General features: G+C 39.8%; 1 protein-coding gene across 3 annotated transcripts in view; it reads left to right on the top strand.

Annotated features, from left to right (window-relative positions):
- Window positions 1-14,920, top strand: part of LOC114494322 (24-hydroxycholesterol 7-alpha-hydroxylase) — an 82,045-nt gene extending 67,125 nt beyond the window's left edge. For 2 of the 3 annotated variants that reach the window (XR_004902759.1, XR_004902758.1), the window contains 3 exons: window positions 7,274-7,482; window positions 8,829-8,916; window positions 13,359-14,920. Coding sequence is in view for 1 of the 3 variants with exons in the window: in XM_028509349.2 (XP_028365150.1) it covers window positions 8,829-8,916; window positions 13,359-13,430 (160 nt within the window). In the remaining 2 variants the exon portion in view is untranslated. The remainder of the gene's footprint in view (window positions 1-7,273; window positions 7,483-8,828; window positions 8,917-13,358) is intronic. The other variant, XM_028509349.2, reaches the window with a different exon arrangement.
- The last annotated feature ends 340 nt before the right edge of the window (window positions 14,921-15,260 follow it).

The raw sequence follows: 15,260 nt of genomic DNA, 5'->3' as shown, positions 1-15,260 counted from the left end.
ATAAATTCTCAGGTTCTTCCACAGACCTACTGAATCAGAAACTTTGGGAGTGGCGCCGAGTGGTATGCAAAGTTTTAACAAGCCCTCCATGTGATTCTGATACGTGCTAAAGTTTGAGGACTGCTGGTCTAGATTATTTTGCCTCCTGCTACCAAATTGATTATATTTTCCTAAAAAATGTCTCAGGGGGAGGAGGTTGTGGGAAAAGTACTTCTCCTTTAACTTGAATAGCCACGCTTCAGGGAAGGGTGCCTGTGAAAGTATGTGTGCATGCTGCCTTCTCTGAATTCCAGGGCAAGATCATTCTATTTTCATAAGCTGCAGCTGGTAGCAACTAGGAATATACTTCAGAGCCCTTGTTCCTGGCAACAGTGGCCGTTTTCCAGCCCATGCTGGCGTTGCCCTCAATGACTTCAGGAGGGATTCAGCCTCACAACCAAGACATCTGAAACTAAAATCATAGTGTCCCCCAATCCTCTCATTCCTGTAGTTCTCTGTCCCTTCTCAATGGTTCATTGTACTCCTGGACTGCAGGGCTTTTAGGGTCACCCTTCACTCCTTTTTGTGGCCTTCTGTATCCATTTCTGCCTCCTACACCACATCTTGGACCTTAGCATCAGGTGATGTCATAAACCTTCTCCCTGGCTCTATTGTCTCTTCAGTCCATCTTACTCACCACATACAGAGTCATTTTCCTTAAATAATCATCTCTGATTGCCATTTTCTTGTTAAGACTCTGGTGCCACTGCCTTCAGGCCAAACCCATTAGCCTGGCACACTGGCTTTCCAAAATCCGACACCAGTTGGGTCTTTCAGACTGTCTGGGAGAGCCCTCCCCGGAGGGTCTACTCTCTGTCCCCTAACTGCAGTAGCCATTCCTCCCCTGGCTGATGCTATCTGCTGGGTCAGCAATGCCCTCACTCAACAGGTCTGCTTATTTAGAGCCTGTCCTTCCATCAAGGTCTAGCTCCAGTTTCACCTCCACATGAAGTCAACATTGATTACTCCAAGTTGGAGTACTCTCTCCAGACTCCAAATTTCCATAGGCCTTTCATTCTGTCTTTAAAAGGTAACAAAGACCTTTATCTTCAGTTGTTACTTCTGCCATCTTTCCACATGCGTTACTGGCTGTGTGAGGCTACAGTCTGTGTTTTGTCAGACTTTGTGTTCTCAGTGCCTGCTTGTGCTCCGTGAACATCCATCTACAAATGGAGAAAATACGCAAGTACCAAGTATTTAAGGATTTTTCAACATGTTTATATTTTAATGAGCTTTATTTGTGCATGTGTAATGTTCTTGTAAGTGTAAAAGATAAATCTGTTATAAATAATAAGCCTCATTATTTTCACTGTTTTGACATCAGAAGTAGTATTAAGAAAACTTTCCAACATGAACATAGCTCAGCTTGCTTTTGAAGAGCTTGTGTAAAAATACAAGTTTATGAAACCCATTTTCTTTGACCTAAAAACTTTTAATGCCACAGGTACATATATGTTAGTTTCATATTTTAGACATTGAACAAAATTCAATAACATAGTAAAGGCTTGAAAACACATATTTTTTGCCATTGAAAAACAACTTTATTTAGTAGATAATTGAGGTAATTCTGCAAGAAGTTTGAAATATTTGGATTGGGAGAAAATACAATTTCTAGCACACACTATTTTGTTATCTGTGTTATTAGTTCACCTTATTTTTCCTTTATAATATCAAAGTGTTTAGAATGTAATATTAATACTATTGTCATAATTAATACTAATTTAATAACTAAACTAACACTAAAAGAAGAATATTAAAGCCTTACTAATGCACAATATGAATTCTTCAGTATTTTAAGCTGAATTACAGTTAAGCTGAATTATAGTTTCACCTTATAAGAAATGCAATTTTTCAATTTTTTAAGAATATCACAGGATCTACCACTAAAGAAATGCTTTCTTACAGATTCTAGTAGAAAAATTCTTTTAATGAGTTGATAAACACTAATAACTTTTTTCTAATCAAAATGCACATAGTATTTCTAAAACATTTAAATTTGTATTGGTAAATAGCTTGTGAACACTGGTCTTGTTTATATTCCTCATTTGCATGGTAGAGGAAGTGCTTATTGAGGGCCTCCTATGTGTAATAATGCTTAAAGAAAGTTTGTTTTCAAACGTCGGTGTTATTTTTCAGTAAGTACAATGACTCACTAGGTCTGTAAGCATTTTCAGGCTCCAAGCCCCCACACTGTGGTATGGCACCTTCAAACTCTTCCACCAACCAGCTCCTCCTGCTCTGCTCAGTTCCGTCTCAGCACCTCCCCTGCAGGCAGTCAACAACTCGCAGGCCCATAGCTGTCGCAGGTCCCTTCTAAGTCTGCATAGCCTTGGGACAGGCTGCTTCTCTGCCTAGTGCCTTCTTCACTGGACAGCGCCCCCGCCTGTCCAGATTGCTTCGTGTCTTTGTTGTGCACTGCCTTTACCCCAGTGGCTGAGCTCAGGGAAGTGCACTGGCCCATAGCAAGCTAATGTCGGAGAAGAGATAAAAGCAGAGTTGTAAGAAAACAGGATTTGTTTGAAGGAAGTGGAATCTATAAAACTGTTTTATAATTCATCAGTGTAAATGTAGCCAGTATTTTTCTAGGGCTGCTAGACAAACATTAAATATTGGGGAGTCACTGCTTATTTTACTGAACATAGAAGTTATCTGAAAGAGTGATCTCATCTAATTTACTTCCAGGAAGGGAGCTAAGTACTGGGAATCAGTCATTTTATATAAGTGGGAACTTTAATGTCTAGTTTCACATGTCTGTAGTCCTGACCCCTTCCGTTTGATAGGGGCTCATGCCCTCCTTGAAACACTTTCTGCAGGGGCTTTGGTGACATCCTTCTGTTTTTGTTATTCTTTCCCTCTGGCTAGTTCTTCTCAGTCTCCTTTGCTCGTCTTCTGCACCTTCCTGACCTTTTGGAGTATCTCTGGCTCCTCTCCTCAGACTTCTTATGTTTTCCCATTAACTTGCTCCCCACATGCTATAAATAATTGGCTTTAAATAATTGTCTGAATAATGATGACTCTGCCTTTGTAGCCCTTATATCCCTAGCCCTGACTGAATACCTTCTGAACACCAGGCTCATTTTCTCAGCTTCCACCCCTCATGGCACTGTACAGTAAGTCATATCTACCAGGTCCAAACCTGAACTTCATATAACAACTCATCAGCCTGTTCTTCCTTCAGTTTTCCCCATTGCAGAGGTGAATAGCAGTTTATCCTTGCATTTCCTCAGGTCAAAAACTTGGAGTCATCTTTGACTCTGTGTCTTCACATCTATAACGCAAACCCATCCTACAGAGAATATTCAGACTCTGACAATGGCTCATGACTGTTCCTACAATCCTGGTCCATGTCACTGTTCTTTTTTGTCTGGAGAATCTTAATAGCTTTCTAATCAGCCTACTGTCTCCCACCTACATCATCTGGTATTTTATTCACAATGTAATAGCCAGAGGCTTCTTTTACAATTTAAATCAAATTTACTCAAAGCTAGCCAGTAGCTCCTCATCTCACAGAATACAGTGAAGCAAGCCTCTAACATGTCCCACAGGGCTCTCTCTCCATATGTCTGGGGTATTTCTCTGGCATTGCCCCTTTGTTGCTCATCTCCAGAAATACCTGCCTTCTCATTGTGCCTCATTCTCCTACCTCTGCATGGAACACTGGACCCAGATGTTCATATGCCACACTCTTACTGTATTCCAGAGTCTGCTAAAACTGTCACCTCATCCGAGACCTTCCTTACCTAATATACTTTAGGTAAGTGACCTCGGTCACTCCCTTTCCCCTCATCTTGTCTTATTTATTATTCTAGTGCTTATTCTCTCACCTGATATATGAATTTCTTGTTTATTTATTCACTACCCACTTACATTACCTCTCTACTAGAAGTCAGTCTTTATGAGAGCATGAATGTAACTTCATGCTGCTGTAACTTCAGCACTTAGAACAATATACAGCACATAAAAACAGTAAGTATCAATTGAATAAATGAACGGAAATCCTATTTCATTATATTTATATCCTCAACATTTATTCTTTCACACTTTCTCCAACACAGGGGGAAAATGAAGCTCATCACATTTTCTGCCATTATATCATCTCTTTGTTATATACTAAACTATCGCACAAGACAGTGTAAATGCACCAGATTTGACTAAATTTTCCCGGTAACAAAAGTTACAGTGTAGACTGGGAAACATTAAAATTGCACATAAAATATTTCTTTTCCCAAAGTTCAGGAGAAAATTATTTAAGCTGAACACTTCACAGAAAGTCACTATTCCTAAACATTTACTCCTATATACATGGATGTATTTTATCTCTTTCGCAAAACAGCCTCGGAGAAGACACTCCTCATTTTAGCCTTACCCCTCCTCTCATAGTGAGACCTCATCCTCTCTGATCGTCATTCCTGAAAATTCTAGTTTCTTTAACTTGCCTGAGGAGTTTATTTCACTCCAGTATCTGTCATCCATCCTCCATAAGTACGTTTCTCAAAGTCTGAGTAGAGAGTGACGCTGGGCCCTTTCATCAGTACAGTCTGTGGTTGTCCTTGGGACTTGAACTTTGCAAAACAGCCCATGATGGCACATCATGTCCAGTTCCCATAGGACATGTCCATAGGGTTGTTCTCCGTGTTCTCTGATGAATGGCTGGCTGTCGTTTCCATATCGTTCTCTTTTGCTTTCACATAGCTCCCCAAAACAATTATTTTTTTGAGATGGTATCTAAATCCATAAAAAGGAAATTAAATATTTATCCCAGGATTATCCAGGCTGGCCTCTCTCATAGTAGTTAGTACATTGTTATAAAAAACAATATTAGTACTTTTTTTTATACCTTGACAGTTTATTTTTTTTTCTTTTAGCACTTTAAAGATGTTAGTCCATTTTCTTCTGGTACTCATGGTTTCTGATAAGAAGTCTGTGATCATTTTTAATTTTGTTTTCCTTTATTGTGTCTTTTTTTCTGTATTGCTTTTAAGATTTTTTAATCTTTTTTTTTTTTAGGAATCTGATTTACCTTGGCATGGTTTTCTTTATGTTTATTCTGCTTGGGGTTCATTAAGCATCTTGAATCTGTAAATTGTAGTTTTCACAAATTTGAAAATGCCTCAGCTGTTACTCCTTCACATATATTTTTCCTGCCCATCTGCATCTCCAAAGTATGTGTTATATTAGAGTGCTTGATATTATTTTATAGGTCACTGATACTCTGTTCTTTTCTCAGTCTTTTTAACCTATTATTTAATAGGATAATAAATAATATTATCCTATTAAATATAGGATATTTGATTGGATATTTTCCATTGTTAATTTCCATGATCTTTTCTTTTGCAGTGTCTTATCTTCAGTTGAGTGCATCCAGTATACTTTTCATTGAAGACATTGTATTTGCCATTGTTAGGAGTTCAATTTACACACACACACACACACACACACACACACTTCTCTCCTCACCTTGCTTCTACATTTTTGACTATGTGGAGTAGGTTTAATTGTTATGCCCATCTTCTCATTTCTGGATCTGTTTTTTTAATGATTTTTCTCTTGCATATGTGTTTTATTTTCCTGTTTCTTCCAGACCTAATAATTTTTGAATAGGCACAAGACATAAATTTTAAGTGTCATGGATACTAAATTATATTGTATTCCTTTAGTTTTAGGCTTTATTGTTCTTAGGCTTTAAGGCACAGGTGGCAAACACAAGGTCCGTGGCCCTGCTGGAGGAATCCACCCCTCCTCCTTGTTTTATCTGGCTTGGCACCTTGTTTCTACCTGGCGGCATCTCTGAGCTCTCCCTTAACTGTTAAGGGTAGTTACATTTATACAGTCCTAAAATTACATTCAGCCCTTTGAAGCAACCAGCCAGAGGCTGATGTGGCCTTTGGTGAAAATAAGTTTGATGCCCCTGCTTTAAGGTAAATCCAGGGTGGCATTTAATTTAAGATAATATAATCCCACTACTAAGGCAATACCTTTTAAGGACTCTACCCAGTGGTCCATGCGTTATAAGATCTTTGCACTCTGGCTTGTGGGAATGCAGACTTCCATGTCTTGTATGACCCCCTGGGCATTTTTCAGCTTATTGCTCTTTGACTTTCTTTTTCATCTTTCTTCTCTAGCCTTAGTAGTCTCTTCTCACTCATGCAGAGATCAGGACTCAGGAAAATACTCAAAGCGCCCCCTGTGTAGGTAGGTCTCTGGAGCACTCTTGCTCTCCCTGTGAGACCTCATCCTCTCTGATAGTCATTCCTGAAAATTCTAGTTTCTTTAAATTGCCTGAACTTTGATCTCTGCCTACTTACTTTAGTGAGACTCTCAGGTCTGTGGGGACTTTTTCCTTCTTGCACCACAGCCTGGAAACAGCCATAGGCAGAAGCTGGGGCCATCATAGGGCTCAGCTCCTCTCTTCCTCTCTTGGGGCCTTTTCATCCTATACTGTGTGTCTTGCCCAGTTTTTGAGTGTAGGATAGCCTTGACTCCTGTCTCTCCGTCATGGCCACAAGTGGACATTTTAATTTGTAAGAAGTTAGAAAAAAATTTAGTTGTAAGAAATTCTGAACCTGTACACAAATTACAAAAATTGCTTTTTCTTGGAATTGCTGCTTAATTTGATTTGAATCAGTAAAGATTGGGTGTGTTCTATTTCACAGACATTGATACTCTATTAGAATAAATTATTTTTAGTATTTACAAGTGAGTAGGGTTAAATTTGCATCATAAATATTCATGAAGAATTGCTTTGGTATCCAAGTGGGTTATAACAACACCCGGAGTGCTCCAGATTTCATTTGAAATAAAATGTAGCCAAGATGTTTCAATAATACCAGTGGGAAACAAATCTAATTACCTGATATGAGTATCAGATCATTTATATTCATTTACTGATCTGATCCACAAACACTGAGGATTCAAAGATAAAAAAGACATAGTTTCTGCTTCCTGTGTCGTAGTCTATAAGAGGAAATAGACATACAAACAATTAACTGTAATATGGTAGGATATAGTAGGATTGCAGGGTAAGGACGTTAGCTGAGAGATATATAAAGTGCCACAGAAACACAGAAAAAGTTGGGAAGGGGAGGAAATTAAATTAATAAAAGACATCACCTCCCATCATCTATTCATTTATTCAGTTAATGTCAGTAGGCACCAGTAGTGTGCTCTGCACTGTGCTAAGGCCCAACAATACAATTCCTCCTCTAGGAGAGACATCGCTAATAATGCACTTCAGTGCAATAGGTGCTATGGCTGAGATGTGCACAAGGAGCCACAGAAATGGAGAGGAAGGGCACCTCAGCCCAGAGGCAAGTGATCAGGGACTGCCTCTGAGTGAGACTGAGCCCCATACAGGAAAAAGGCTTGTGACAGAGAGCATCACTATTCAGGAACCATCAGGTGCACAGTGTGACAAGAGCATGGGATTCAAAGAGCAACTATTGGGTAAATAGCTAAGGGGGCAGGCCTTTGAGGGCTGGTTGTGTTTTCCTATAGCATTTGGAAGAAAATGGTCAGTCTCTCTCTCTCTCCCCCTCCCTCTCTCTCTCTCTGTCTCTCTCTTGCTCTCACTGTGTGTGTGTGTGTGTGTGTGTGTGTAGAATGAGAGTGATAGATTTATGTCTTAGGAAGTTCACTCCAGTGATAGAATGGAGGGAAGTGAAATGAGAAACAGAAAGGTCAACCTAAAAGCTAAACTGATTCAGTAATCCAGGAGATAAATGCATAAATGATAAGGACCACAGTGAGGGAGAATTGAAGGGACTGGAGACAAAGGGATAAGGAGACAGAATGGGGAATTATTTAGAAGGTTCAGTGCCTAACTGGATGATATGCAGGGTGATGGAGAGAATTGAGCCTATGATGACGTCCAATTTTCTGACCTCTAAGGCTAATTGTACTCGTTGGGGCCTATGACCTCTAAAGGGGTTTGCATACCTAGGGGAGAGCTCAAGACAACCCAATGGAGTGAAAGAAAAAGTAACAGGATGCCATTTATATTTTTCTGTTTTTTAGTTTCTATTTGTATGTGTCTTACAAAGTAAACAGTAAGCTCATACAGTAGCATTTGTACATAATTTATGGGGAACTTGAGGTGCCTATAGAACATTTAGGCAGTAATTTCCAGTGGCAATAAGGGTCTAGATCAGATAAGACTGTCTAACAGAATTTACTGTGATCATGGGAACACTAAATATGTACTGTCCAGTATAGTAGCTGGTAGCCACATATGACTACTGAGCACTTGAAATATGGCTAGTGCAGCTGAGGAACTGAAAAAATTAATTTATTTAAATTTAAATAGTCACATGTGGCTAAGGGTTACCATTTTGGAAAGCACAGATATAAACTTAGAAGAGACACCAGGCTTTCATTTATTCAGTGCATTACTGGCTAAGCATGTCACATATACTGTTAGGCAATTCATTCATCCCAACTGCCCTGCCGAGCAGACAGTTTTGTACAGGCACCACTCAGAGGTACCGTGAGTGCAGTTCCAGACCACTGTGATGCAGGGGGTCATAGTTTCTTTTTTTGCCATTGAAGGGTTTTTGCCTTCAATTTGTAAAAAACACAACATCTGTGCAGTTCAGTAAAGTGGAACACTATAAAATGAGGTGTGCCTGCAGAAGAAGAAGAAGTTTTCGTTTATCCTTTTGATAGTAAAAGTTTATATTTCAAAGAAGAGCATATTTGCTTTGAAGTATGTGTACTTTCTAGATATTCTCCACTAATATAGAATATTTATTTACCTTTCATAACCAAGTAACCATTTTCTATTTTTCTTTCAGATGGCTTGCTCTGTTAGAGATTGAAATATGTATTATTTTATTATTTTATTATTATGACTGTAGTCTTCTAGATCCACTGCCAAAACAGGTAAGTGTTTTCAGAATTTTGAAGAGTATGACTTTTGAATTTGATATAAACTCTCATCTCTTGGTTTTAACTACTAGAGATGACCTACTGATTTTCTCACTTAGTCTGATGTTAACAGGAGCCTTACATTGAGGCAGGCTGAGAAGACCCTCCCTTCATTCTGTTTTAATCTATGGGCTATGTCATCACAAGACTGGGACCTAATAGCAGTGTTGCCACCACTTAGTGTCAGAGCCTCTTACATGAATTTACCAACTTTAACTCCTTTTCCTGGGTTAAATAAACATGGCCTTGATGTTGAACTTGTGTCTCTAGAAGGGTATGTATGTGAGTCCAAAAGTGAACCATCAGTTTTAGAGGCAAGTCGTAGCCCTTGGGCTATATCTAAACCAACAGTAAAAACAGTGAACCAAAAATGAAAAGGCTGTGACATTTTCCAGCCTCTGACCATTGAGTGTTCCAGCCATTTCACTCCTCCGTTTTCTAGAGTTCTGTTCTCCTAGACCAATGGCTCTCAAACTGGTGGGAATGTTAGAATCACCTGTGGGTCCCCTTAGAACACAGCCTGCTGGGCCCCACCCCTAGATTTTCTGATCCAGTAAGTGGGGAGAGGGTCAAGAGTTTCCATTACTAACCAGTTCTGGTGCTGCTGATGCTGATGCTCTAGACAGTTTAAGGACCACTGTCTGAGAAAATAAGGGGAAATGCAATTTAATTCCAAATGTTTGGAGGTCATTTTGAAAACTCTGGGGAATAGGAGCTATTTAAACTGAGGGTAAGGCTCAGAAATTAAGCATTGCAATCACAGGGCTGTTCACATAGCATGTTGTGCTTTAGTTTATGGTTGATGTAATAAAGCTTAATATATGGAGAGATAAATGAAACTCCCAGGTGACATTTCAATAGAAATTATGTAAGTGCATAAATGACGCACACAATATATTAGTCACAAAGGTACATATTTCAGCACTTTCCCTTGATTTCTCTTGCACTTCTATTTTGAGAACAAGTAACTATCAGTCACAAGGAGTTCTCAAAATCCTACAGCAAAAGGGAATCAAGACACCCTTCATGAAGGTTTTCAGCTGAGTACAGTATTGTTAGCAAAATAAAAATTAGAGCCAAGCTTTATAGACACCAAGTACTAGCCCCTGGTCCCCCAAGTTAAATGTCACAATTCTGCCCAGGACTGACTCAGCATTCAACTATCTTCCCACCAGCAAGGCACAGAAATGCCTTTTCAGGTGAGAAGAATGACATTTGTCAAAACCATGTGACACCTAACACAAGAGATGAGGAATTTTGACCAGATCTTTAACCAAGATTTTTCCCAACACTTTCTTTTTTTTATTTTTTATTTTTAAATATATTTTATTGATTATGCTATTACAGTTGTCCCATTTCCCCGCTTCATTCCCCTCCACCCTGCACACCCCCTCCTGCCCACATTCCCCCCTTTAGTTCATGTCCATGTGTCATAAGTTCTTTAGCTTCTACATTTCCCATACTATTCTTGCCCTCCCCCTGTCTATTTTCTACCTACCATCTATGCTACTTATTCTCTGTATCTTTTCTCCCTCTCTCCTCCTCCCACTCCCCTGTTGCTAACCCTCCATGTGATCTCCATTTCTGTGGTTCTGTTCCTGTTCTAGTTGCTCACTTTGTTTTGTTTTTGTTTTGGGTGTGGTTGTTAATAATTGTGAGTTTGCTGTCATTTTACTATACATGTTTTTTATCTTCTTTTTCTTAGATAAGCCCCTTTAACATTTCATAAAATAAGGGCTTGGTGATGATGAACTCCTTGAACTTGACCTTATCTGAGAAGCACTTTATCTGCCCTTCCATCCTAAATAAAAGCTTTGCTGGATAGAGCAATCTTGGATGTAGGTCCTTGCCTCTCATGACTTGGAATACTTCTTTCTAGCCCCTTCTTGCCTGCAAGGTCCCTTTTGAGAAATCAGCTGACAGTCTGATGGGAACTCCTTTGTAGGTGGCTGTCTCCTTATCTCTTGCTGCTTAAAGGATTCTCTCCTTCATTTTCACCTTGGGTAATGTAATTATGATGTGCCCTGGTGTGTTTCTCCTTGGGTCCAACTTCTTTGGGACTCTCTGAGCTTCCTGGAAGTCTATTTCCTTTGCCAGATTGGGGAAGTTCTCCTATATTATTTATTCAAATAACTTTTCCACTTGTTGCTCTTCCTCTTCTCCTTCTGGTATCCCTATAATTCGGATGTTTAAAGATGTCCTGGAGGTTCCTAAGCTGCTTCTCATTTTTTTGAATTCTTGTTTCTTCACTCTTTTCTGTTTGGTTCTTTCTTTCTTCCTTTTGGTCCATTTCATTGATCTGAGTCCCAGTTTCCTTCCCATCACCATTGGTTCCCTGTGCATTTTCCTTCATTTCACTTAGCATAGCCTTCATTTTTTCATCTAATTTGCAACCAAATTCAACCAATTCTGTGAGCATCCTGATCACCAGTGCTTTGAAATGTGCATCTGATAGGTTAGCTATCTCTTGGTCGCTTAATTGTATTTGTTATGGAGCTATGATATGTTCTTCTGTTTGAGCCTTTTTTTTTTTCATCTTGTAGTGTCTGTTACATGAGGGGCAGAACCTTAGGTGTTCACCACGGCAAGGCACCCCAGTTGCTGGGTTGTGATGTTGTATGTGGGGGCGGGTTCTGAGAGGGAATAATGATTCTTGCTCTGCTCTGTGTCAGACTTCAGTTGCTTCTGCTGCTTCCCCAAGCAAACTGGGCCCTTCTGGTGCTAATTCCCATGTGGGTGGGCTTGTGCACATTCTAGGACCCTGTGGGTCTCACTAACGAACTCTGCTGTGAGGCTGGGAGTCTCTGCCGGCACCTCAACTCCCACAAGTGTTTTCCATCAGCGCCCCAAGGCTCTATTTCCCAGTGCTGGGATCCTAGGTTGTACACAGTACCTTGCTTCACAATCACCACCTGGCTGGGTCTGCCCATCACCACTCTGTGCCCGGGGTCTGCCAGCCACTACCTGTGTGCCCAGGGTCCACCCTCTGTGGTCTTGTGCACCCAGGTTGCCTTAGGCACCCGGTGCCACTGCTTTTTGTGTTGCAACCCCTCTCCTCCTGGCTGCCCAACTCTGTCCTTCCTACCAGTCTGGATGAATGTGTCTGCTTTAACTCCTTGGTTGTCCGACTTCCATATAACTCAATTTTCTGTCAGTTATGGTTGTTATTTTGTTTCTAAATCATTGTTGTCCTTATTTGGTTGTGCAAGGAGGCACAGTGTGTCTACCTATGCCTCCATCTTGGCCAGAAGTCCCCCAACACTATCTTCCTAGCTAAGAATTCCATTATTTGCTGTATTATACCATTTACATATGTCCTATTTCTGTTTTGTTACTACCAAGAACATTTTTTTAAAGAAATGCTATCTCATTTTGTCAAAAGTATAGGTCTCAGTGAATTCTCATGATCTCAGAAGGACATTTTATTTCATTAATTCTTGTTCTAGAAAGAGAAATGTCAATTAAAATTATTTAATTATTAGACTTGTTTTATTGGAATACTAAGTTGTAAAATGAGGTCATCAAAAACTGGGGAAATGATCTTCAAATTACCAAATTCTTGCAGGGCCTGGGAGGGAATGGGTTGCAGGGGCATGTTCTGAACACTCCTCTTCCTACACACAAAATTGTGGCTGCAATTTTGGAGTCTGTGGAAACCCTGCACTAATTCTCTCGATTCCCCTAAAAGTCTCCTTGCTAAGGAGCCCATTCTGTTCCTGGTTGCAGTCAAACTGGACAGTAGACTGATGTCTTAAATTGGATCAGTCTCCTCTTTCCTCACTTTGCATCTCCCCCTCAGCCCTCAAAGTTGACAGAGCAGGTTGCTTTTCCTTTTCAGGCTTTTAAGTCTCAAGAACCTCTGCATTATTTGCAGTAAGTTGACCTGCTCTCATCTCCATATACATTCATTCTTTATTCATAACTAGGGAGAAAGAATTAGAACATTCACAGCCCATAAAATATGCTTTTGGAAGTTATAATCTTTGGCATATTGTAACAGTGATTCATTCATACCACCAACACCTCGTTGCTTTTAAAACATCCACAATATGTGGCATAGAGGTCTCACCCAGCAATTATAAATGAGCTGTCACAGTGCCGGGACAGAAATGTAGGAAGAGCCTTACTTGTGGTATTCTCTTTAGCCAGACAAAGTGAAGGGAGGGTGGCAGGTGAAACAGTGATGGGATTGCCATTAGAATAAGGGATTGCCTTCTTTTCTGTCCCTTGAATGGGAGACTCACATTGATGAAACTCATCAAGCAAACACTCCCAATATTGTAAATCTAAATTCTGCACTTTTTAGGGTTAATTTAATATAATTGGGTAAACCTTAGGTCTAAAACTGTTGGTTTTGTCTTCTAATTTCCACATGTCTTCTGCCTTTCTGCTTCTAGCGTTCTCTCCATTTGCTGGGTGTCCAGCAGCCAGAAGGACAATGCCGAATTGAATATAAACAGAGAAAATGACCCCTGGGCTAAGGAGAGCCAGGCCTTCTGGAGGAGTAACTGCCCCTCATCCACTAGCCTGGCAGCACCTAGGCCTGAGCACGACCAAAACAGGCTGCTGAACTTTGCTTTAGTATTTAGTTCCAGAAGATGTCCACATGGTGCCTATGTTTGGAATCTCAAGGGTAGACCAAGAATCTGACATCACTCTCACTGATAGAAAAACTTGAATATGTGGTTTACAGAAAATATTAACTGATCAAGAGCAAGAGGCATTTCTTAAGAAGTTGGAATTTGGTTCATGCAAAACCATATTTTAACTTTACATAGAAATAATGCCATTTGAATGAAAACTTTAATACATTAATTCTGTGAAGACAATGTACTTAAATTTCTGTTTTTGGAAAGACTAGCATCAAAAAATATTCAGTGGGGATTTCTGGAAACTGTCTATTTTTCTTAATATAATTCTTAATTAGCAATTGGAATTATTAAGCTCTATTAATATAATTCTTTATTGTAAACAGGTCTAATGTTCAAAGTATAGCTTTCTAAGACCTATGAAGACAGGAAACATGTCTCACAGTCGTTTCTACACTCAGCTGCATCGAGGACAGCACCTGTCTATAAGGCATGTTTAATAAATGTATGTAGATTGATATATTGATTTGTATTTTAATTAAGATGAAAGCACTCTTTTAACGCAAGGTGTTTGTAATGACAGTTTAAGATGACATCTTTGCTAATGTGTGGGAATACAATGATGTGTCAAGACGAATAGCAACGTTTGACTCTGTTACTTGCCTTATGCTTGAAATATTTACTGCGAGACCCAGAAAAGAAATTGTGTCATGTTCAGGGGAGGTATATCACAATAATAACAGAGTGATCAGTGATGTCATGGTTTGTCCTCTAATATGCAATAAAACGCTGCTTGCCTCCTTTATTTCACAATAAGTAAGCTTTGTAGTGAGTGCATGTTGTCCTCTGGATTATTTGCTCCCTGTGCTAGAATTATCTCATGGGGCTGGCAATGATTGCTTAGTCATGTATTTCCTACCAACGAGCTGATGACTCCCTAGGAGAAAATTAAGTACTTTGGAGTATATTAACTCTTCCAGACTAATAATGATTTTGAAGCTTAGCTAGCAGCTTGTAGCTCAACTTAGCAGGTGTAGGGGTCTGGAGACCAAAGGGGCTGAAGAAAAGTGCAGAAGTCCACAGCAGATCTGAGAGTTGTAGACTATAATCTGGCAAACTCCACTAACTATGGCAGGTGTGTTCCCAGGGCAGGGTCACAGTAAAACACTGTATTTGCAGATGATACACACTTCAGCTGAATTTGCAACCACTCAGGGCTATGTTTCTATCATTATTGCTTGGTCAGGATGAATGTTAGCTGACAAGTTCATGCACTATAAAAAGAATGTAACACCATTTGGTTCTGTAATTCTGTCAGTAAGTACATGAACTCTTTTGTTCCAGGCTGCCAAATATAGATGAAGATATAATCTGTGTCCATTTCCTTCCTTGTAACAAGGAAGAGGATTTTTTGTTTTGTTTTTTTAAATCACATGTGCCACAACAGCTACCGCCACAAGGATGCTCTGCATCTAGGTGATCTCACATTGTGTTAAAACACTATCAAAACTATACTCAGGGTTCCATTCTCTTGTCCTGGCTGGCACTGCAGCCACCCTCACATTCCCCCGCTAGACTTGTCACTCCGCCCCTAACTACTTGTCCTCTGAAACTTGAAATCAAGGCAGTCTCCTTCTCCAGAGCCTTCTACCCTCCTAGTTCTCTCACTCATTTATTCTCACAACACTTCTTTTTTAGCTTCCCTGGAAG

Source organism: Phyllostomus discolor, chromosome 4 (genome assembly GCF_004126475.2).
Source record: "Phyllostomus discolor isolate MPI-MPIP mPhyDis1 chromosome 4, mPhyDis1.pri.v3, whole genome shotgun sequence".
In the NCBI taxonomy this organism is placed as follows: domain Eukaryota; kingdom Metazoa; phylum Chordata; class Mammalia; order Chiroptera; family Phyllostomidae; genus Phyllostomus; species Phyllostomus discolor.
This window is presented reverse-complemented; position numbering and strand designations above follow the sequence as displayed.